The sequence below is a fragment of the Procambarus clarkii genome, chromosome 48 (genome assembly GCF_040958095.1).
Source record: "Procambarus clarkii isolate CNS0578487 chromosome 48, FALCON_Pclarkii_2.0, whole genome shotgun sequence".
NCBI classification, from domain to species: Eukaryota; Metazoa; Arthropoda; class Malacostraca; order Decapoda; family Cambaridae; genus Procambarus; species Procambarus clarkii.
This window is the reverse complement of record NC_091197.1, coordinates 7,858,192-7,882,841: the sequence shown is the minus strand read 5'-3', so window position 1 is coordinate 7,882,841 and position 24,650 is coordinate 7,858,192. Positions and strand designations below refer to the sequence as shown.

Sequence of the window (24,650 nt, the reverse complement as noted above, 5' to 3'; positions counted from 1 at the left end):
TACAATTACTTATAATATATAAATATTTAAATATTTACAATTGCCTTTCAATATCTACTTTGACAGTACTAAGTAGATACTGAGACTATAGTGACTGTAAACACTAGGATTGTCTAAATATTTCCAGTTGACATATTAATAATCAATTAATTAGCTGCCAAACAGTTAGTAGAATACCTTGATAGAAAGTTAGTTGAGTATCCTGGCAAATAGCTTAATATTCTGCTTAAAAAAATTAGGCGCATATCCTACACACAGTTAAAGTTCCGCCAAGAAAGTAGTTAAAGATTCTGTCAAACTGTTAGGTGAATATAATGCTAAGCAATTAGGTGAATACCCGGCAAGCAGTTAATTGATTATCCTGTCAAATAGGTAATTGAATATTCAGCCCAACAATTAGGGGGGATATCCTGCTGGCAATTACTTGAATATCCCACAAAACGGTTAACTATTATCCTGTTCAACAATTAATTAAATATTCTGGTTAATACTTAATTGAAAATCCGAGCCTGCTGCCTCACGAAGCAAAACCATTCTAACCAACGATCAATTAAATAACTTTCCCAATAATTTGAAACATGTTGAAGTAATACTTATATATCCTCGCCAGTTGAGAAACCTTCGCCAATATTTAATTGGAAATCCTAAACTATAATTGGTTAAATCACCTGAAAATAGTTGATCATCTTGATCACCAATTAGTTAAATATCCTAGCCAACAATCAATTAACTATTCCCTGGTTAACATATAATGTGCATTGATGATCCATAGTCACATAATTTTTGTAGTTTTTTCCATATAGTTTACTCAGTTACTAAAAATACTTACTCAAGTAAACTAAAAATATTTTCTTAACATCAAGTAATGCTTCCTAAATATTTAAAATGTCTTTCTAAACATTTTAAATAGCTTTCTCCACCTTCAAAACTGATTTTTGAACATCCAAAATTGGTTTTCAAACAACAAAAATGGGTTTCTATAAAAATTGGCTTCTAAACATTCAAAAAGTCTTTCTAAACACCCGAAATTGCTTCCTAAACACTAAAAATTGGTTTCTGAACATCCAAAAATGTCATTCTAAACATTCTAAATTGCTTTCTAAGTGTAGAAATGTTTTCCCTAAACATCCAAAAATTGCTTTTTAAACTTCCAAAATATATATCTAATCTTCTAAGACGACTTTCAAAATATCCCAAATGGTTTTCAAAACACTTAAAATTGCCGTCAAAATCTAATTTGGCTCTGGAATATATATGCTTGTTATGGATAAAGGAATATATACACAAAGTATACCTTCGTCTGCTTTATCGCCTTTAAATCAACATGAGAATCCTGACCTTTCTTAACTAAATAATATAAGCATTAGCATCAAGATGTTTACATATACATAATATCACGTTGCAGACGATGAGTCACAATAACGTGGCTGAAGATATAATGACCAAACCCACACATTATAAGAGAAACGACAACGTTTCGATCCATCCAGGATCATTATCAAGCTAAAAGTCATCGTTTCTCCATCTACTGTTGTGTGGTTTGGTCATTATAATATCACGTTGTATAAAAATTATTAATTTACCTCACTGGCAGAGTTCTGCATGTTTAAGGGTCTCCGCGTCAGCCAGCTGCTAGGTTTGTGTGATTGGCTAATTGGTTGCATAGCTTGCTCCAAGACACAGTGACTGTGCAGCCCATCTTCTCGAGGTGCCACAGTGGACAAAATACGAGGTACTGAAACACACCAACCCAAGTCATCCACCTAACCTAACCGACCAATGTATAGAAAACGTGGTTGTGTGTGTGTGAGCCCCTACTGTTCAGTTCCCCGTGATGTGTCCGTTTTGAGGATAAAAAAAAAATTCCCTTCCCTCTACAATTGTACAATTGTTCATTGCGTCAACATACGGTGCTGTTAGAGACGATGGGTTCACTGTGACAACGGTGTAAAGTGTGCACCAAGTGGGCAATGGAAACCTTAGTATAGTCACCGTTAATTGCGCAATTTATGTAATTGGAGAACTAGTTACAAGCAGAGAGGAATATGAATGGCTGTAACAGGTTTACCAAACGTGGAAATTGATTACCTTAAAGGTCATTGCTGTTCAGTACCTGAACCCACATTGTCTGTGACAGTGACATTGTGACAGTCACTGTTCTGTCACTTGACTTAAGTAACTCAGAGGGGCGGTAATATACTGCTTTAACTTACCACAGAGAGGGGCCTGGCATGCAGTATGTAGTGTATAATGAGCAGAACAACACATTGGGCCAACAACAATTTACACTAAATATGATGACCAGACCACACACTAGAAATTGAAGGGACGACGACGTTTCGGTCCGTCCTGGACCATTCTCAAGTCGATTGTGAGAATCGACTTGAGAATGGTCCAGGACGGACCGAAACGTCGTCGTCCCTTCAATTTCTAGTGTGTGGTCTGGTCAACATACTTCAGCCACGTTATTGTGACTCATCGCCTACACTAAATATGTTTGTCATCATCAACAACACAGTAAAGAAACCTCAGTGTTGTTCATTTAAATCGGCAGAGAAATCAGATTCCAAACATCAACGGTTCAAGACTTTGTATTCATGTTTAATTCAATTAGACTCGTTAAAGCCGATGTGAAGGCCAGTACCGTATTTATGCCTAAAGTGTACTAACACCTTGTATGACCCTCTATTACGTTGCTATCTGGCACTCAGCGGCACCCACTCTCTTGGCTACCCAACTACTTTGACTGGTTGGTACTACGATGGGCTCGCTTCTTGCAGGTCGGCGGTCCGAGTGACTGGACACTATCCCTTCCCTCTGTCCTTTCCTAAATCCTGGTCCTCATATCCCCATCCTAGTGTTAAACAGTCACGCTGGCTTAGCGCTTTCTCCTCATAATTACCTAACATTACGTCCCTTGGTCTCCTCCACTTAATTCTCAGCACAAAATTTTCATATTAGATTAATCAACAGAAGCAGATATGCAAGTTTTTGTGCGGAGAATTATTTAATAATATATCGTTCGACTCTGCGAAGGAAAATAGGTGGTTCTACTACCGGCTGTGCTGTATGGATCTCTTGGTCGGTTCTCTCCTATATGACCATTCCTGCCAACATTGTTTTGGCGTTGAAATCCATGATCGCGACTATGATTAAAATGGCTTGTGTTGGCATCACTGCCTGTACCCGGGTCATTCCGTCGGGCGGGTTGCGGCGCTCTCCGTCTCTCAACAGGCGGACGGGGACTGAGTCTCGGTATACCATAAATAGTGTCATTTGTGCTCTCGTATTGTGTTGAAGTTACGGTGCCGTTCGTCATCCCATTACGGCTTGGCGTGACGTAGCCTTTTTTCAATGCATTAAGTCTTGATAATTCAAAGGCATCTGTGAGATAATTCTCACTTGCCGATGCACTGCCGTTCGTCATCCCGTAATACCTCGACGACTGAATGGTATTAGTCGGCGAATCATCACGAGGGACGGAACTGCCGTTGGCTAGACCCTTACTGTATGTTGACTTAGCACCACTGTTGCTTCCAGCAGCCCCGGTCTGATTCATATTCCGTTGACTGTTCCTGAAAAAAGGAATACACACATTACAATATGTATTTGTGTACAGGGGGGGTGGGGGTTACCTGGCATTGACCGCGTCTGTCTGTATGTCTCCCATCTCTCTATCTATCCATCCATCTATTGATCTATCCATCTAGATATCCTATCCTATCTGTATATACTTATATATATATATACTTATATTAGAAAACGAATCAATGGGTATGAAAACATAAGAATGGAAGTAACTGCAGAAGGCCTATTGGTCCATACTTTCTCTTGCTGCTTCTCTGTTGGTTCGGGGTCTTGAAGTGGGTAGATTATAGTTGTGCATTAATTGGCTGTTGATTGCTGGTGTTGACTTTTTGATGTGTAGTGCCTCGCTGATGTCGAGTCTCCTGCAATCGCTGTATTTATCGATGATTTCTGTGTTGCTTGTTAAAATTTCTCTGGTGATGGTCTGGTTGTGAGAAGAGATTCTCTTCTGGCTCTGGTTCTCTTCTCACAACCAGACCATCACCAGAGAAATCTTAACAAGCAACACAGAAATCATCGATAAATTTGTTTACAGATTTACAGCCTTTGTTTACAGATTAGCATAGTAGGCCGAGAAGTGCGTTCTGGCTACTAGGTACGACATTATATATATATATATATATATATATATATATATATATATATATATATATATATATATATATATATATATATATATATATATATGTCGTACCTAGTAGCCAGAACGCACTTCTCAGCCTACTATGCAAGGCCTGATTTGCCTAATAAGCCAAGTTTTCATGAATTAATTGTTTTTCGGCAACCTAACCTACCTAACCTAACCTAACCTATCTTTTTCCGCTACCTAACCTAACCTAACCTATATAGATAGGTTAGGTTAGGTTAGGTAGGGTTGGTTAGGTTCGGTCATATATCTACGTTAATTTTAACTCCAATAAAAAAAAAATTGATCTCATACATAATGAAATGGGTAGCTTTATCATTTCATAAGAAAAAAATTAGAGAAAATATATTAATTCAGGAAAACTTGGCTTATTAGGCAAATCGGGCCTTGCATAGTAGGCTCAGAAGTGCGTTCTGGCTACTAGGTACGACATATATATATATATATATATATATATGTCGTACCTAGTAGCCAGAACTCACTTTTCAGCCTACTATTCAAGGCCCGATTTGCCTAATAAGCCAAGTTTTCCTGAATTAATATATTTTCTTTAATTTTTTTGTTATGAAATGATAAAACAACCCTTTTCTCTATGTATGAGGTCAATTTTTTTTTATTGGAGTTAAAATTAACGTAGATATATGACCGAACCTAACCAACCCTACCTAACCTAACCTAACCTATATTTATAGGTAAGGTTAGGTTAGGTAGCCAAAAAAAGCTAGGTTAGGTTAGGTTAGGTAGGTTAGGTAGACGAAAAAACATTAATTCATGAAAACTTGGCTTATTAGGCAAATCGGGCCTTGAATAGTAGGCTGAGAAGTGCGTTCTGGCTACTAGGTACGACATATATATATATATATATATATGTCGTACCTAGTAGCCAGAACGCACTTCTCGGCCTACTATGCAAGGCCCGATTTGCCTAATAAGCCAAGTTTTCCTGAATTAATATAATTTCTCTAATTTTTTTCTTATGAAATGATAAAGCTACCCATTTCATTATGTATGATGTCAATTTTTTTTATTGGAGTTAAAATTAACGTAGATATATGACCGAACCTAACCAACCCTACCTAACCTAACCTAACCTATCTTTATAGGTTAGGTTAGGTAGCCAAAAAAGCTAGGTTAGGTTAGGTTAGGTAGGTTAGGTTGTCGAAAAAACATTAATTCATGAAAACTTGGCTTATTAGGCAAATCGGGCCTTGCATAGTTGGCTGAGAAGTGCGTTCTGGCTACTAGGTACGACATATATATATATATATATATATATATATATATATATATATATATATATATATATATATATATATATATATATATATATATATATATATAAGTTCTACCTTATAGCCAAAATGCACTACTTGGCCTAGTATGCAAGGACCGGTTTGCCTAATAAACCGAGTTTGTCTTATGAAATGATAAAGCTTTCCTTTATATTATATACTATTTTTTTTATTTGATGCGAGTTTGATCCCATCACATTGCCTCAGTATTGTCCTATACGTCGCCTTTGTTTACAGATTAGCGATGACAAAGGACGGCGGCTCTTGAGCCTCTTTTGTTTCAGCTCTGCCCTAATTTGCATATAGATTCGATAGAGTATTTTGATTCCTTCTCTTTCTTAGCAATAAATGTAAATAATTGTTAAATATTTACCCTTTATTGTCAAATAAATTGTCATTTTTTTCGCTGAGATGACAACAGTTTCAGTGAACTCCCAGAGATAGAGTTGAGTCATATTTGAATTTACCAAAAGTAAAAAAATCATCCTTTAAATGCTTTTTCTAGTAAATAATTCAACAATACTTATGTTTTTGTTTATTTAGATGATCTGAAAGGATAGGTCTCTGTGAAAAGAAATTTAGGAAAATATTTCTATAACGCTAAACATGAAAATTCTATGTGTGGTGAAGAGCCGACGACGCCGAATCCTTGTGGGTGTGTTGTGAGCACGACGATTAGTCGTTGTTTGTGAGCACGACGACTAGTCGTTGCGTTTGTGAGCACGACGATTAGTCGTTGTTTGTGAGCACAACGACTAGTCGTTGCGTTTGTGAGCACGACGACTAGTCGTTGTTTGTGAGTACAACGACTAGTCGTTGTTTGTGAGCACGACGACTAGTCGTTGTGAGCACGACGACTAGTCGTTGTTTGTGAGCACAACGACTAGTCGTTGCGTTTGTGTGGTAAAGAGTGCTCAAAGCAGGGCGCTAGTAGCAAACCAAGTCAGAACCAGCTGGCATAATTCTCCCCATTCTAACAATCTAAAAGTTTCATGACACAAGACTCACAGAGCTGCCCGTCCTTCTAAGATTTCCCCAAGAAACTGCCGTGCTAAAGTGCCCTTATCCTAACCTACGAGAGAGAACCCGAAACATAAAATGGGACAGTATGTCAATTTCGCGAGCCTCTCCCATTTTCTAGTACGACAATTTTTGACCTTAAAGTGTACGTCAAAATGCGACGTTGTATCAGGCGAACGAGTTGCACGAAAACCCACGACGATCTTCTTGAGGTTATCTTGAGATGATTTCGGGGCTTTAGTGTCCCCGCGGCCCGGTCCTCGACCAGGCCTCCACCCCCAGGAAGCAGCCCGTGACAGCTGACTAACTCCCAGGTACCTATTTACTGCTAGGTAACAGGGGCATTCAGGGTGAAAGAAACTTTTGCCCATTTGTTTCTGCCTCGTGCGGGAATCGAACCCGCGCCACAGAATTACGAGTCCTGCGCGCTATCCACCAGGCTACGAGTTCGTGACTACCACACGAACATACATACATACAACGCCTAAAGCCACTATTACGCAAAGCGTTTCGGGCAGGAAAAACATTAATGACTAAAGCTTAAAACTAATGGGTAAGAAGAATATCACAGCAGAACCAGCCCCCAAAGGTTACGATCAAAACATTCGAGACACTTACCTCTCAGCGCTGCCTGTGTTGCTGTGTTTCTTCTTCCTGTAGTAGAAAAAGACTCCGGCTCCCACCACCACAATCCCAATCAACACACCCAAGGTGACCCCTACAATCAGCCCGACGTTGGTGGGGGACTCGTCAGTGGTGACTTCAACAGTGGCTGGAGCGCCAACTCCAGCCCCATTTCTGGCCTTGAGAGATGGAATTGGAAGTTAGATTTGTGAGAATTACGTAAATATTCGCCAGCTCAGGCTGCGAAAAGATAGGGTCATCCCGTATGGTAAAGGCCACAGGGATGCAACGGACACAGTATTGACTGGACCGGGAGGGTCAACAATACTGACTGGACAGTACACACAGAAACACAGTAGTAGCAGTACACACACAAACACACAGTAGTAGTATATCACAGTAGCAGCAGTACACACACAAACACAGTAGTAGCAGTACACACACAAACACAGTAGTAGCAGTACACACACAAACACACAGTAGTAGTATATCACAGTAGCAGCAGTACACACACAAACACACAGTAGTAGTATATCACAGTAGTAGCAGTACACACACAAACACAGTAGTAGTATATCACAGTAGCAGCAGTACACACACAAACACAGTAGTAGCAGTACACACACAAACACAGTAGTAGCAGTACACACACAAACACACAGTAGTAGTATATCACAGTAGTAGCAGTACACACACAAACACAGTAGTAGCAGTATAGACACATGTTGTGATACAGTGGACAAGAGAGCGTCTGGGAACACTCAACACATATGCAGGCGATGAGTCACAATAACGTGGCTAAAGAAAGTTGACCAGACGACACACTAGAAGGTGAAGGGACGACGACGTTTCGGTCCGTCCTGGACCATTCTCAAGTCGATTGTCAACTTGACGGACGGACGGAAACGTCGTCGTCCCTTCACCTTCTAGTGTGTGGCTTGGTCAACACTCAACACATAGGTTCGAACCCTCATCAGGGGCTCGTGTGGGTCTGTTCAGTCTCAGTAGTAATGAGAACAGTAGTCGTAATATAGCAGTAGTACTAACTACTGCAGTTGGGTCACTCATCAGTAGTAAAGAGGAGGAGCTTCACCAGCATCGAGCCCAACCACCACCAACAGTTGTCACACCTGCTTTATGTTACCTCACCACGAGGGTACATGAACGTTATTCCGAGGATCAATGTCCCATCGGCTCGGTCTCGCGCCAGTTTAAAAAAAAGTTATATTCCTAGCCAAATATATGCAAGTTAAAATATGAAGCGAAAAACGCAAATTCATTCAAAATGACGCAAGAAAATAGAACCAATATTATTCACCCAGAGGAGAGCGGAGAGATTGTAAACGATAAAGTCATCAGAGAAATAAAATATTAATGAAAGAACTGTCAAATTTTGTTTTTAACTCCTCGTTAATGCGTCAATAGACAACAAAGGTCAAACATCATATACCACATACCCTAAACAACGGTTCAAACATACAATAACGCATAGCCAATAGTCTTACCATTAAGCTGATGGTGTACGTAGAGGAGGACTTTAAATCTTGTAATTCGTAAGTATATAATGTTGGAGCAATGTCTACCTTGCCATCGGTATTGCCACTCCAAGTGATGAACCAGGAGTCTAACTTGCCGTTGAGCTCCTCGGGGAGTGACCAGACGACGGTGGCCTCCGAGGCGGTGTGGCTCTTCACTCTCAAGTTGACGGGAGCGGAAGGGTCTGGTCGTGGTCCAAGCAGGGAGAGACGAGAGGAACCATTAAAGTCGGGTCGTTTTTCCCCGATTTCAATTCAATTTCTTTCTTTAGTATGCACCCCCTTAATCATCCCCTGGGCGGTGGTGGAAAGGGTTACAGAGGCACATAATAGATTCAGCAAGTGACACACTTTTGAAGCAACTTACACAATTGTTAATGTTGAATACACATGTACATATATATATATACATCCATGTACAGAAATACAGCTTCACACACTCTTCACCCTGAAGAGTGTGTGTGTGAAGCTGTGGGTGAGACAGGTGTTCACTCTGAAGAGTGTGTGAAGCTGTGGGTGAGACAGGTGTTTACTCTGAAGAGTGTGTGAAGCTGTGGGCGAGACAGGTGTTCAAACAGAGGATTGTGCGTGGTAGAGTGGCCGAGACAGGTGTTCACACACAGGAGTGTTAGTGAGACAGGTGTTCACACACAGGAGTGTTAGTGAGACAGGTGTTCACGCACAGGAGTGTTAGTGAGACAGGTGTTCACACACAGGAGTGTTAGTGAGACAGGTGTTCACACACAGGAGTGTTAGTGAGACAGGTGTTCACACACAGGAGTGTTAGTGAGACAGGTGTTCACGCACAGGAGTGTTAGTGAGACAGGTGTTCACACACAGGAGTGTTAGTGAGACAGGTGTTCACACACAGGAGTGTTAGTGAGACAGGTGTTCACACACAGGAGTGTTAGTGAGACAGGTGTTCACGCACAGGAGTGTTAGTGAGACAGGTGTTCACACACAGGAGTGTTAGTGAGACAGGTGTTCACACACAGGAGTGTTAGTGAGACAGGTGTTCACACACAGGAGTGTTAGTGAGACAGGTGTTCACGCACAGGAGTGTTAGTGAGACAGGTGTTCACACACAGGAGTGTTAGTGAGACAGGTGTTCACACACAGGAGTGTTAGTGAGACAGGTGTTCACACACAGGAGTGTTAGTGAGACAGGTGTTCACACACAGGAGTGTTAGTGAGACAGGTGTTCACACACAGGAGTGTTAGTGAGACAGGTGTTCACACACAGGAGTGTTAGTGAGACAGGTGTTCACACACAGGAGTGTTAGTGAGACAGGTGTTCACACTGTACAATGCTTGAAATTGTGCAGTAGGGATTATATATGACTGTGGGTAAGGATTCAGAGTAATCCGTGCTTGGCTGAAGATTGATAAACTGTTCATGGTTATTCACAAGTACTTTGCTGAGTGTTCACGTGTATACAAACAATTCACAGGTATACATGGACTTGAAAGTGGCAAGGTGTATTCTTGCATTTTGCAGTGTAGACAATACACAAGTACGCACAGATTAGCATGGAACAAACAGTACACTCACGCACAATTTAATGTATATTACACAAACAATACATACAGACATACATGGACTAGTCCACGGCAGGCGAAACCTAACGCAGCTTCACCCGAAATGCCATATTGCATATGGCAATGCAAATGACACACATATATCCATTCTAAATCACGTTGTCATGGGATAATATACTCACCCTCCTCTGCAGTCGTGCCGGTACAACATATCTTCTTGCTTTCTTGTGTGTCAATGTTCAAGCAAGCTGTCATATCCGTGTAGGGCTTGAGGCCATATTGCACGTAGCTGACCTTGTCCCCAGCAAGCTGCGTCGTGGTGAAATCACCTGAGGAGCGAGTCTTGTGTCAATTGTCTTCCAACCCTCACACTTGTCTTATGTAATACATTATGTTTTCATTGAACTTTATTATTTCCGGAGAATTTGTAAATAGTGATCCCTCATTTCTATATGTAAACGTTATTATTAATTGACAAGCATACCACAAAATAGACAAATGATTAATTGTAATATAGTAATAATAATAATAATAATAATAATAATAATAATAATAATAATAATATATGGTATTAAAATGACAACTAACATATAGTTGTGGATTTGTTGCTTCTCGTTTCGTAGTAGATCAACTCACTTGGATGTATTAGGATTGTGGTTGAGGGGAATGGGCGGCTAACTAGCATCCGTGAGATTTGAGACAAGCAGATTAACAGGTTTCGAGAATAGATTAGTTTGGGGAGGATTTAAACAGGACCTACTTAGTGTATAGTCTTTATTATAAGTGCTAAGTTAGATCTTATTATTAATATATCGGACCACGTCTTATTCTGATTATTTTGTATTGTCACATAATTTCCTACATAGCCGGGTAAATTGCCTCGTCAGCCTCACCATCGTCGCTGACAGCTACTCCCGACGCCAACTCCACACCATCATGAACTGCAGTTGATAAAACGTATGTTTTGGAGTGTAAGGCAGGTCCTGACACCTGTCTAGATATGCTCCCACCGGAAGCATATCATCCCTACCGTCAGCCCATCGCAGGTGTGTTTGTTATGCTGCCGGTGACTAGTTCCAAGACGTGATTGGTCGCCTGGCCACTAGAGCCAGGCGTGTTTATTTTCGGCTCCTCAGTTGGTGCGCACGCCGCTGTGGTGGAGGTCGTGTGGCTGGGTCGGGTCTGTTTTGGTGCCCTGCTGGTGCGGGGTGAGAGTATTCCAGGATGAGGGGTCTACCTTGCCTCCGTTGAAGAGGATTACCTCTGCTGGTTTAGTTTATTCCTTGCCGGTGGACCATACGTTGGCTGGTATTGAGTTGGTAGACGTGCTACGTGTCAAGTTGCCGGATTTGATAGGCGATCAGCTTCTTCAGGGCCGCCATGTGATGGTTAAGTTTCTACATTAAGATATTTCAAATGTTCCTCGGTCGGTGTGAGGGGGCGTTTTTCCTCTCTGCCTAATGGAGCGGGAACCGTACCGGTGGTTAACCTGAGTGTCACATTGACTTACGTGGCGGTGCGTGGAGCCACGTTCGAAATGATGGATGGGCTTTTGACCAGTCTGTTTGGGCAGTTTAGAAAAATGCTTAGTATACGGTGGAACAAGGTCTCTGCCTGCCATGGTGCGGGGATGCTTGCTGGGGACCAGGACTCTGACAATGTCCCTGGCGCAGAGCGTACCGTCCTTGTTGTCCCTGATGGGGTTTACGCTCTGCTATCTATAAAGACGCCAGCCACGTACGTTTTATCGTTGTGGTTTGCAGGGTCACCTCCCGGTTTGGTGCCTTCTATTGATAATTATTTACTTGCAGGGTCACCTGTCGGTGGCTTGCTCCGTTGCCGCGGCTGACCGCGTAAATATATTCCTAGAGGATGATTTTCAGCATCACTCAGGAGGCGCCGGTGGGGGTGTTGGCTGGGGCGTGTTGTTCTGCCTCCCAGTCTCCCGGGGTGGTGGGTCTAAGTGTATAATGGTCCCGGCTGCTATTGTGTAACAGCCAAGAGGTGTCAGGTAAGTATTGTTGTAATTCAGTTGTTATTTCTTTCTGTTTGTGTTTAAGTAAATTTATATTTTTTGTCTGAGTTTACTTTAACGCTTGGCCACTTTTCACACTGCAAAGGCCAATGCAGTTTACTTTAAATTGCTGTTACTGCATGTGAGACATTCCATCGGCCCGCTACGACCGCAGAAGCGTATCACGTCACAGTATATTTAATTAGATTAAATAGATTGAAGCTCCTCCCACTTCCGTCATGCTCGGCCAATAGTTACGTGCCACGTGCTGCACGGTGATTGGAAGAAATATCAGGGAGGCGGGCCAGGGGGTGGCGTGCGACCATTGGTCAAAGTCCCACAGCAGTTTATTCCTCTTACGATGTTATTGGTGACCTTCATTTCATTTCAATTCTATTTTTATTTCCAAAAGTTCCAAGCAATAATGCAAAAGTAAAGCTAGTAAAGAAATACAGTTGTGGCAAGAGTGAACACTTACTGTGCTCGTTGGACCACTTAACGGTAGTGTTCCAGACTAAGAGGAACTGGGACACGGGACAGTCCGGCACTTCCAGGCTCCAGGAGAGACTCACTTGTCGAGACTCATCATAGCTACAAGTCATCCAGGTGTCTGCAACTGTTGTTAAATTGGTTAGTCTTTGTATTAATGTCAACAAGCATGGCTTCCAAGGGCTCAAGAACAGACCTCCTTTATACAGTGCTAAATGATACTTATTTGTAGCTAAAACTTAAAATGTATTGAAATAAAAACTAAATGCATAATGAAATAAAAATAATGTTAATTTAATAGTTAATGAAATAAAAACTAAGGAATATAAAAACAAATATATGTATCAGAAGAGAGAGAACACAGCTTCAATACACAAAAATAGTATATTTCTTTAATATACTTCATATCGTTTTCTTAATTAACAAGGTGATATTTTCAGACTTGTTATATTTTTACATAGAGGTCTATGGTGTAATAATTGTATAGTGGATTTATTGGGAGGGTGAGTGAGTGCTTCCCATGAGTGGATATATATAAACGTGTGAACAATTCCTACTTTATAAACAAGTGTTATTCTTCCGTACATCTTGTACACTGTGCACAATCGCTTCCTGCTACTACACACACTGACTCGGACCATCACACACCCGCACTCACCCACCATACCTGACCATCACACACACACCCACCATACCTGACCATCACACACACTTACCCACCATACCTGACCATCACACACTCACCCACCACACCTGACCATCACACACCCGCCACACCTGACAATCTCGGAGTGCGTACTCATTAGTCTTTGCTCATGATAATCACCCAATCAAGGGGTGAAAGTTTATTTCCCATGTATATATCTATATAAATAAAAATGTAAATTTTCGTTTGTTCAACACCGCTAATTTCCGAAACTTCATCACCGATTGCTTTGAAATTTTCACACAACGTTCCATTTGCATCCGAGTGGGTTTTTAAAAAATACTATATGGATGTCATGTCTGTGACGGGACAAAAACATGTTGTTTTGGAAAAACTGTGTTTTTCATGTGATTTTCATGTGAGGGAAATCTTCGAAACTTCATTACAGATTGCTTTGAAATTTTGACACAACGTTGCATTCGAATTGGCGCGTGTTTTTATATACGTACTATATACATGCCTCACCTGTGACAGGAAAAAACAGCGCCATTTGTTGGACGAAAGAGCAACGAACGCTGTAATCTCAGAAAAAACTTCACCGATTGCTTTGAAATTTTGACACAACGTTCCATTCGAATAGGCGAGTCTTTTTATATACCAAGTATATAGATGCCACCCCTGTGACAGGTAAAAAACATGCGTTTTTGAAAAGCAGCGCCATCTGTTGCACATAATAGCAACATGCATGCTTTACTAAATATGTCACGAATTCCATTTTAATTCTGGAGATATATCTGGTATCTGGATACACACACACACACACACATATATATATATATTATATATATATATATATATATATATATATATATATATGTCGAACCTAGTAGCCAGAACGCACTTCTCAGCCTACTATGCAAGGCCCGATTTGCCTAATAAGCCAAGTTTTCATGAATTAATTGTTTTTCGGCAACCTAACCTACCTAACCTAACCTAACCTAACTTTTTCGGCTACCTAACCTAACCTAACCTATAAAGATAGGTTAGGTTAGGTTAGGTAGGGTTGGTTAGGCTCGGTCATATATCTACGTTAATTTTAACTACAATTAAATAAAATTGACCTCATACATAATGAAATGGGTAGCTTTATCATTTCATAAGAAAAAAATTAGAGAAAATATATTAATTCAGGAAAAGTTCGCTTATTAGGCAAATTGGGCCTTGCATAGTAGGCTGAGAAATGCGTTCTGGCTACTAGGTACGACATATATATATATATATATATATATATATATATATATATATCAACTATTGTACCTTGACATTTTGAACAGAAAGGGTTATTAATTATCTAACAGAAACAAGAGACACTCACATGTATTTGGGATGGGAGCAGATCTTCCATCAGAGTCTCCCAAGCCTGCAGAAGTTTCTGCTTGAACACTCACTAAATAATTCGCACATCGCCTGAGATTGTTTATCGTGCTTGAATATTCGTTTGGGTTCGCTGATTGGTTCATGGAGTTACCGTCTTGGTCGGTGTAAGTGACCAGGTAGCCAGTTATCACGCCATTCTCCTCCTCTGGACCGTCCCACGAGACAGTCACTGATGTGTCCTGTACCTGTAGGGCCTTGAGGACGGGCGGCCCAGGAACTGGAAGACATTGAATACGTGCAAGGCAAAAAATTTTGAAAAGTATTTAAAAGTATTTAATTGTCCTAATGTGGTCCTGAGCATGATTTGTACTGTAAGATATTTATTGAGATGAGATTGAAATGTAAAAACAAATAATTTGAATATATTTTAATTCAATTGAACCTTGATTTTATTCGTAATTACTTTCTAAAACACAAATATTTGTATCTGGAAGGCAATCATATCTGCTTGGTCTCTTTGTTACTTGATAAATCTTCCAGTAATTTAGCAGTTTACCTTCCAGATACTAATTCAACTGTGCCATTCACTCAGCAACCAAACCTAACATAACCTAACCAAGAAACCTGAGCATGACCACACATATAAGATGATGTAATATAGTGCTCAAGCACTTCCAAAGCAAAAATTTTCGGCTGACCCAAATAGCTCAAGTTTTACAAGTAGCGCATATCTTGTAAACTGAAACACATACATCGTAAACAAGTCGCAGCAACACTGATTCTCTGTGAAGCTCCATCTCCTTAATACGCTAGACACAAGCAAAGCTGTGGAAAATTTTTCCACGAACATTATAGCATAATGGGCTATAGCATAACACCGGGCTGTGGTGGGTATGTGGGCCTGCGGGCCTCTCCAAGCAACAACCTGGTGGACCAAACTCTCACAAGTCACGTTGCAACGGAGTAGAAGAACTCCCAGAACCCCATCAACCAGGTATCAACCAGGTATAACATGTCTTAGTAATGGTCTGTGAAAGCGCATGGCCCAGGCATGGCTATTTATAGCCATGCCTGGGTCAAGCTCTCTCTCTCGAGAGAGAGAGAGAGAGCTCTCAAGTCTTTTGGGTCTTCGTTTGGAGGAGGGACTGATAAAGCAGTGTGTGTGAGAGGGTGAGCCCTCAAGGGGTCGGAGCCCCAGGACCATCCCCAGCCAAACCCGGCTTTCAAACAAAGACCCAAAAGTGATTCCATGCACCCGCCAAACCCCCTATTTATGAATGAAAAGCGGTTTACACACGACTCACAACTGATTTCGTCCGAACACTTCCGGAACAAGAGCTTCACTGACGAATTTTGTTCGAACCACAACGCTGTAAATGCTTCACCCACGTACTACAAATACATATAATCGCCAACAGAACCCAAACACCTAACCTAACCTAGCTTATGCCTATATATACACAATATGCTAATACACTATAATATTAATTTATATATGAGAAAATTCCCGTTTTGAATGAAGAGCATGTTAAAATTTATGAATGCGTCTGTGGGGTCGACCATTGGATGTAATGGACTTAATTAAGTCGAGGTCAGGTTTCACCCACGTACTACAAATACAAATAATCGCCAACAGAACCTAATCACCTAACCTAACCAGTGCCTAAATATGCACAAAATGCTAATATATAATAATATTAATTTATGTTTGAGAAAAGTTTTATTTTAAATGAACAGAATGTTAAAATTGATGAATGCATCTTTGGGGTCGACCGCTGGATAGAATAGACTTGGTCTGAGGACGGGTTGTCAGCAGCTGCATCTCCACAGTTGTGTCGAGGTGACGTACAGCTTCTCCCGGGTCAGGGCTGACGAAGAGTGATAGTCTCCTCTTAAGATGGGAAAAGTGAGGTGGATTCCTGATGAGTTTTTTGGGGTGAAAATGTGTTGCCTCATGTTAATTCTCGTGAGACGTGGGCTACAGGATTTTTTATAAGTAACAGCTGTCGTTTTCTCACAATTGTTCAAGAAAAGGAAATGGTGTCGTATATATGTTTCTTGTGTATCTTAAGAGATATAAGGAGAAAATAGGTAATTGGCGGAAGTTGCCGGAGGCCCAAATTTTAAAAATGGCAGTTATGGTCTTGCGATCTCACTTTATAGGAGCAGAAGTTTAAGGAATGCAATTTCGTGGTGGTTTCATCAGGAGCATCCTGTTAAACTCTGAGAATAAGCACAGGTGATACATTTAGAAATGGTGGTGTAATTTTGTCCAGATATTTAGCAAACAAAATCATCCTTCAGTTTGAGTGGGGCTTGAAAATGGTTACATAAAATCACTCAAGACGTTTTTACTGTCTTAAACAATAGCACTTTATTTGGTCAGTGAGAACGTGTGTCTTACACCTTCTGTTTACTACGTCGAGCTCTAATAGCTTTATCAACACATGAGTCAAGTTGTATAATGTACTACCGGCGGACATCAACATTTGCTCTACGGCCGCACTTAAAACTGGAGGCCAAACGTCTTCCTTCGTGTTAAATGTTATTAACAGTTAAACCGTATATCAGTATTAAAGGGCTATGGCTATATAGCTCCTGGAGCTGACAGACACTTGTACCTTTAATTAGCGTGGACCAAAGTCAGTAATTTTGCTGTTGTGGGGCGCTAGGCTTCTGTGCCTCCCTCTCCTACACTCGAAGAGAAAGACAGACAGATGCAGATTCAGGGACAGAAACAGACAGATTTGGATTTAAAGTCAGAGAAAGGGGACAATGAAAGAGAGACAGACTGGTGTTGATAAAGACAGAGAGAGAGAGATTAGGATATGTACACAAATACATTCCCAATAACAGACCCTTAACACTTGGTCTGCCACTCACATCAGACCTGCTAAGGACTCGTTGCTCGACGATGGAGAATAGAGGACAAGAGGGATGCTTGCGAGCGCCTCTAATCATTGTGTCTTTTATCCCCCCTTCTCAATATGGAACAATCTTGACCAATAAACGAAAACAAATAAATAAATAAAACGCCTTCGGGCACGTTTCATCTTAGTTAAAAACTCAATAGACGCCCATTCCCACACACAGTCTCAGCAACTCTTCCCGGCCTGGCCACTGGCTGAGCTGAGAACTGAGAACAACACAAGCTGAGACACTAGCATGTGAGATGGGCAAATACTATGGCTCCTGACACTAGATATCCTCCCAATCACCAGAGCCATTACAGTTCTCTCCATTGTAATCTCACAGCAAGTGTTAATCTCGGGATAATGTGAAATGTTCGCTGCCGAGCCTATTAAACCTACCGAGGCCGATGAAGAGAAGAACGTCAATATTAAGCATTATTAATTAAACGGATTAGTCGATTCCGTAAACCAAATCGACGCTCTACCGGGACACTAGTACTCACTGTCCTCGAGTGTGGTGCTGGAGCAGCAGGTGGTTGGTCCTGATTCATCGTCGCGGCTCAAGCACGCTAACACCTGCGTGTCTGGCTTGAGCGGTTGTAGCACGTAGCTGGTGTTTCTCCCGTCAATGGTCACCTGAGCAGCGGGACCTGAGCAACACACACACACACACACACACACATGGGTTTTAATGGGAGGACTTAACTCATGTGTTTTATTGTCTGCTTTAGTGGGCCAGAGAAACACAGGTGTGTTATTGTCTGCTCTAGTGGGAGGAGCCGAGAAAAACAGGTGTTTTATTGTCTGCTTTAGTGGGCCAGAGAAACACAGGTGTGTTATTGTCTGCTCTAGTGGGAGGAGCCGAGAAAAACAGGTGTTTTATTGTCTGCTTTAGTGGGCCAGAGAAACACAGGTGTGTTATTGTCTGCTCTAGTGGGAGGAGCCGAGAAAAACAGGTGTTTTATTGTCTGCTTTAGTGGGCCTGAGAAACGCAGGTGTTAATGGTCGCTCAAACAATTATATTATACCATACATCTGGGTCACAGCGATAAATTTAAATTATATTTCTGAAAGTTATCTCACATAACTTTCCAATTTTCTCTCTGAAAATGTTCCCGACACAAATAATAATTGCTATAATAATAATACAAATATTTAGATTATTGTTAATACAATCAATAATTACATATATATAACATTCAATAAAATATATTATTTAAATCATTAATAAAAATTATATGCTGTTAATATTATTGATTAAAATAAGGATAAGTATGAGGAGAAAACACCAAGCTATGATAACGCAGCACTTGGGAGGGATATGAGAAGGAGATGGGGATAGGACGGAGGGAAGGAATAGTACCCGACCACTTGGACGGTCGGGGATCGAACTGCGACCTGCATTAAGCGCGAGGCCGTTGTTCCACCGACCTGTACGAGTGTTGGTTCAGTGTAGTGTTGGTAATTAAAGGGGGATTTGGAGGAAGTAATAAAATTGTTACTGTTTGTCACTGTTTGTTTGTGAGATGATAGTAGCAGTTTTGTTCCTCCCTTCCACTCCCTGTCTATCACTACCACCAACACCTTCCCCCCTCACTGTCTATCACCACAGACACCCTCCCCCTCACTGTCTATCACCACAGACAGATTACCCCTCACTGTCTATCACCACAGACATCTTACCCCTCCCTGTCTATAACTACAGACACCTTCCCCCCTCACTGTCTATCACCAAAGATACCTTCCCCTTCACTGTCTATCACCACAGACACCTTCCCACTTCACTGTCTATCACCACAGACACCTTCCCCCTCACTGTCTATCACCACAGACACCTTCCCCCTTCACTGTCTATCACCACAGACACCTTCCCCCTTCACTGTCTATCACCACAGACACCTTCCTCCCTCACTGTCTATCACCACAGACACCCTCCCCCCCTCCCTGTAATATTAATATTTCCAACTAGTAATAATATTTCCAATTTTTGAGTCCTCGGGAAATTGAACTCAGGTTTGCAAATTACTTGACTCTACCAACGAGAGAGGACGCTGACTATAAGGTATCAGTAAGCATCAAACTGATACTCAAGCTGAGGTGTAAACATTCTCTAGAGCACCACAGCGCTGTCTGGTGGTTATTAACCCATTATCCACCTCATATTATTGTTTAAATCCACATTTCGACGGATCTTGGAACTTTAATATTAAGGTGAATGAAATAGTATTTTGTTTCCCCTATTTCTGAGCAATTTCTAAGTTTCACCTAAAGTTCCAAGCAACAGATATTAAAGGTGCTTACGAAGTGACTCTGTAGCAAGAGTGAACACTTACTGTGCTCGTTGGACCACTTAACGGTAGTGTTCCAGACTAAGAGGAACTGGGACACGGGACAGTCCGGCACTTCCAGGCTCCAGGAGAGACTCACTTGCCGAGACTCATCATGGCTACAAGTCATCCCGGTGTCTGCAACTGTGGTTAAAGTTGTTAGTCTTTGTGCTCATTATGAAACTAACAATATTGCGTTGGACATGGCTGAACATTTCTTTCACTTGACAAACTAAACTATTTTATGTAACAAAAATCTTTAAAAGGAAGGTGAAGGATCATGCTGATGAATCTGATGAATCAGTCAACACCACGGAATCTGTTCTAATTATTACACTCTCATCCCAGAACATCAATTCATCAGCTCTCAAAAAAAAAAGGATGAAAGTGTCGCGAATGACGTCACTGACAGAAAGTGACCCATTTCGACAGTAAACAGATACAGGTCACAAACAATTCTGACAGAAAAATTCAGGCATTTACACTGACAAAAGACACTCACATGTATTTGGGATGACAGCATAACTTTCCTTAGATGGAGTACCGTAGCCTTGGGAAGTCTGTGCTTGAACGGTGATTGTGTGGTTCGCACATCGCCTGAGATTGTCAAACGTGCTTGAGTATTCGTTTTGGTTCGCTTTTTGGTTCACGGAGTCACCGTTTTGGTCGATGGAAGTGATCAGGTAGCCAGTTATCACACCATTCTCCTCCTCTGGCCCGTCCCACGTGACAGTCACTGATGTGTCCTGTACCTGTAGGCCCTTGAGGACGGGCTGCCCAGGAACTGGAGAACAGTCAACACAATTTAAATCTTCCTAAGATTAATATTTTCTGTAATTTCAACGAATTAATACATTTAATATATGTACGTGAATCTGCTTTAATACAGATTACAAAATCATGTAATTGTAACATTTGTTGTGGGTTGTCAAATTTAGATCCATTTTCGATTGATCATTTAAAGGGAAAGTTGAGTTGGGTCATTGATACACAGATACCTTATTAATCTTCCCTTTTCTCGTTAAAGACATTGTACCTCGCCTCAACTCTTTCCTCCCTCTATATCCACCCCACTCAACTGTAAATCTATCTTTCTGAAAATGTATTAATAAATACGAAAGTACTTAAAGAAAATCCTGTCTTAATCCTTCCTTAATTTTATATATATATATATATATATATATATATATATATATATATATATATATATATATATATATATATATATATATATATATATATATATATATATATATATATATATGTCGTACCTAGTAGCCAGAACGCACTTCTCAGCCTACTCTGCAAGGCTCGATTTGCCTAATAAGCCAAGTTTTCATGAATTAATTGCTTTTCGACTACCTAACCTACGTAACCTAACCTAACCTAACTTTTTCGGCCACCTAACCTAACCTATAGAGATAGGTTAGGTTAGGTTAGGTAGGGTTGGTTAGGTTCGGTCATATATCTACGTTAATTTTAACTCAAATAAAAACAAATTGACCTCATACATAATGAAATAGGTAGCTTTATCATTTCACAAGAACAAAATTAGAGAAAATATATTAATTCAGGAAAACTTGGCTTATTAGGCAAATCGGTCCTTGCATTGTAGGCTGAGAAGCCAAGTTTTCATGAATTAATGTTTTTTCGACTACCTAACCTACCTAACCTAACCTAACTTTTTCTGCTACTTAACCTAACCTAACCTATAAAGATAGGTTAGGTTAGGTAGGGTTGGTTAGGTTCGGTCAAATATCTACGTTAATTTTAACTCCAATAAAAAAAATTGACTTCATACATAATGAAATGGGTAGCTTTATCATTTCATAAGAAAAAAAATAGAGAAAATATATTAGTTCAGGAAATCTTGGCTTATTAGGCAAATCGGGACTTGCATAGTAGGCTGAGAAGTGCATTCTGGCTACTAGGTACGACATATATATATATACATATACATATATATATATATATATATATATATATATATATATATATATATATATATATATATATATATATATATATATATATATATATATATATATACTTGTTATTATTTGCCAAGATGTATTAATCAGATTTTAAAAGGTATATTTATATGTGACTTACGGGCCGTTGGCGTCTGTTTCTGGCAGCAGTCGGCGACTGTGTCATAGCCCGACACACTGACACAGACGTTGTAGGCCGCGTATGGCACAGAACTCTCCAGCTGGTGGCAGCTCTGACTCTTGTCCTCCCAAGGCTCTGTGCTGTTGCCAGCCACTGAAACAAAATAATGACCTGACCTCAGTAGCTCACACTTGATATAACTGGAGTTCAGTAACTCACGCTTGACATACGTTAAGTTCAATAACTCCTCAAACTATTACTTTTATTTTGTATAGACGTGATGAAATAGGAAGAGAATCTCGGGTCCAGTTGATTATACTGTGACTGCCTTATAACTTGGTGAGTAAAGAAAGGTAAACATGATAGCCACTGACCATGGTCGGTGTTGTGTGTCCAGAGCCTGGCGCCGTCCCAGGTGACGGTGTAGCCGTCCATGGGACAGTAGCGGGGAGACGGCGTCCAGCACACCTTCACGTCACCGTCTACAATTGAACACTCCACGGCGCTTGGTGCCACTACCGTCAAACAATAACAATTTAGAGGAGAACAAGTCAGAGTAACGAGGCTAGAACAGATATCAAGACCCATATGCAGGCGAGGAGTCACAATAACGTGGCTGAAGTATGTTGACCAGACCACACACTAGAAGTTGAAGGGACGACGACGTTTCGGTCCGTCCTGGACCATTCTCACAATCGACTTGAGAATGGTCCAGAACGGACCGAAACGTCGTCGTCCCTTCAACTTCTAGTGTGTGGTCTGGTCAACATATCAAGACCCACATGTATGACAGGAAAGTGATAACATTTTGGTCACTCTGGACTCATATTATGTCCTCACTTTCATCTCGTTTCATATATGTGGGTGAGGAGTTTGTTATTAATTCTGTTCCCAGCATGTATAATGTGTTAAACCTTAATTGCGATAAAAAAAATAACAATACAGTTCCCAGCATAAATAGGAATTGTGTTAACGAATTGTCTTGCAGTACAATATATATATATTTGTTCATGATTATTGTCTCCACAACCATGAGGTTGTTATCACTTACCCGGACCATCGATGGTAATAGTCGAGAGGTCAGACTCGGGTCCCCAATGTCCGCCCTCAGTCATCGCCCTCACACTGATGGTGTAGTTCTCACACGCTTGTAAGCCATCAACCTCAGCCTTGTTGTCTTCTCCAGTCACATTTATAACTTTAGAATCATGTTCACTCTCACACCTGACTTCATATATTGAAATTATACCATTGGCTTCATCAGGAGGCTGCCAGGAGACAGAAGCTGATCCTTCATTTGGCTTCACCGTCAGACTGACAGGCGGGCCTGGCTCTGGTGTGGGGAAAAAAACGAATCAACACAATATAAACACATTTGAAAGTATTGATATAAAACCAAAACAACAAATTAAAAGGCAGGAGACCTATTGGGCCATACGAGGCAGCTCCTATTTATATATACTCAAACACACAAAAAATATTATATACAGATTTGGTCACCGCACCTCAGAGTGGACAGACATATTCTTGAAAGCATTTCACAATTATCTCCGACATTTTACACCGAGCAACAAAAATATTGCATTAAATGTTAAAATGGTTAAAATACATTCTCTTGTAATTAGACGGGGAGACGGGTGTATAATACACGGGTGTATAAAATACACCAAACAACAAAATCTTTCAAGAAAATAGTCTTGACGCGCGGGATAAAGTTAGACAAATTCTGCATTCTGAAGATCACAACAAAACAGTGACTCGGTAATAAAGACGGAAATAAAACAATGTCTCGGTAATAAAGATCATAAAAACGCAAAGACTCTGCTATGAAGGTTACAAAGAAGCAATGAGTCAGCACTAAAGGGCCACAATAAACCAATTACTCGACAATAAAGAAATAGCTAAACAATAAAGTTTACAATAAAACAAAGAATCGGCAATAAAGTGCACAATACAGCAAGAACGTAGCAATAAATTCGTATAAGCAGACCTTGGAACGTTTCACAAACAGCAGACGGATATACTGGCGTAAAGAAGCCGGCTATATCAGGCTACTAGCTAAGATATAATTCACCTAAATTCCACATAATATTCATCACGTGCTTCTCCTAGCCCCTTTAGTTTATCACTAATGTAATGCCGACTGAACTATAGTGTGTTCAACATAACATGAATGGCAGTTACGGGAAATAATGATTGACCTACCAGCCTCTGGTGTCTGGACCGAGCAGCACGCGGTGTCTGTTACGTCACCATTCACACCCACACACAGACTGTAACTGGTGTAGGGCACAGAGGTCGCAGCTGTGTAACACAGCTGTGGCTCTTCACTCCAAGGCAAGAAACCGCTGCCATCGTCTGAAACACCACACGCCATATTTATTATATATTACGTGATGTAAGTTATATTATGTGGCGTAACTTATTATGCATTATGTGGGGTAACTTATTACAAGTAATGTGACATAACGTTTTATATGTTATGTGATGTTGTAATGCAATAATTAACGTTAATATTTAGAATGCTTT

At 40.6% G+C, this 24,650-nt stretch overlaps 1 protein-coding gene across 4 annotated transcripts in view; it reads right to left on the bottom strand.

Moving 5' to 3' along the window:
* LOC123764739 (phosphatidylinositol phosphatase PTPRQ) overlaps positions 1-24,650 on the bottom strand; it is a 55,003-nt gene that overhangs the window by 313 nt on the left and 30,040 nt on the right. The window contains exons 7-19 of one of the 4 annotated variants that reach the window (XM_045752814.2): positions 24,327-24,479; positions 23,173-23,454; positions 22,496-22,636; positions 22,122-22,274; positions 20,512-20,793; positions 20,016-20,153; positions 18,186-18,332; positions 14,769-15,047; positions 12,737-12,874; positions 10,427-10,573; positions 8,676-8,890; positions 7,165-7,349; positions 1-3,575 (exon numbers count right to left, since the gene is read on the bottom strand). The exon at positions 1-3,575 is cut by the window's left edge and continues 313 nt beyond it. In XM_045752814.2, the coding sequence (XP_045608770.2) occupies positions 3,008-3,575; positions 7,165-7,349; positions 8,676-8,890; positions 10,427-10,573; positions 12,737-12,874; positions 14,769-15,047; positions 18,186-18,332; positions 20,016-20,153; positions 20,512-20,793; positions 22,122-22,274; positions 22,496-22,636; positions 23,173-23,454; positions 24,327-24,479 (2,828 nt within the window). In that variant the 3' untranslated portion in view covers positions 1-3,007. The remainder of the gene's footprint in view (positions 3,576-7,164; positions 7,350-8,675; positions 8,891-10,426; positions 10,574-12,736; positions 12,875-14,768; positions 15,048-18,185; positions 18,333-20,015; positions 20,154-20,511; positions 20,794-22,121; positions 22,275-22,495; positions 22,637-23,172; positions 23,455-24,326; positions 24,480-24,650) is intronic. The other 3 variants (XM_045752815.2, XM_069302547.1, XM_069302548.1) reach the window with 3 other exon arrangements.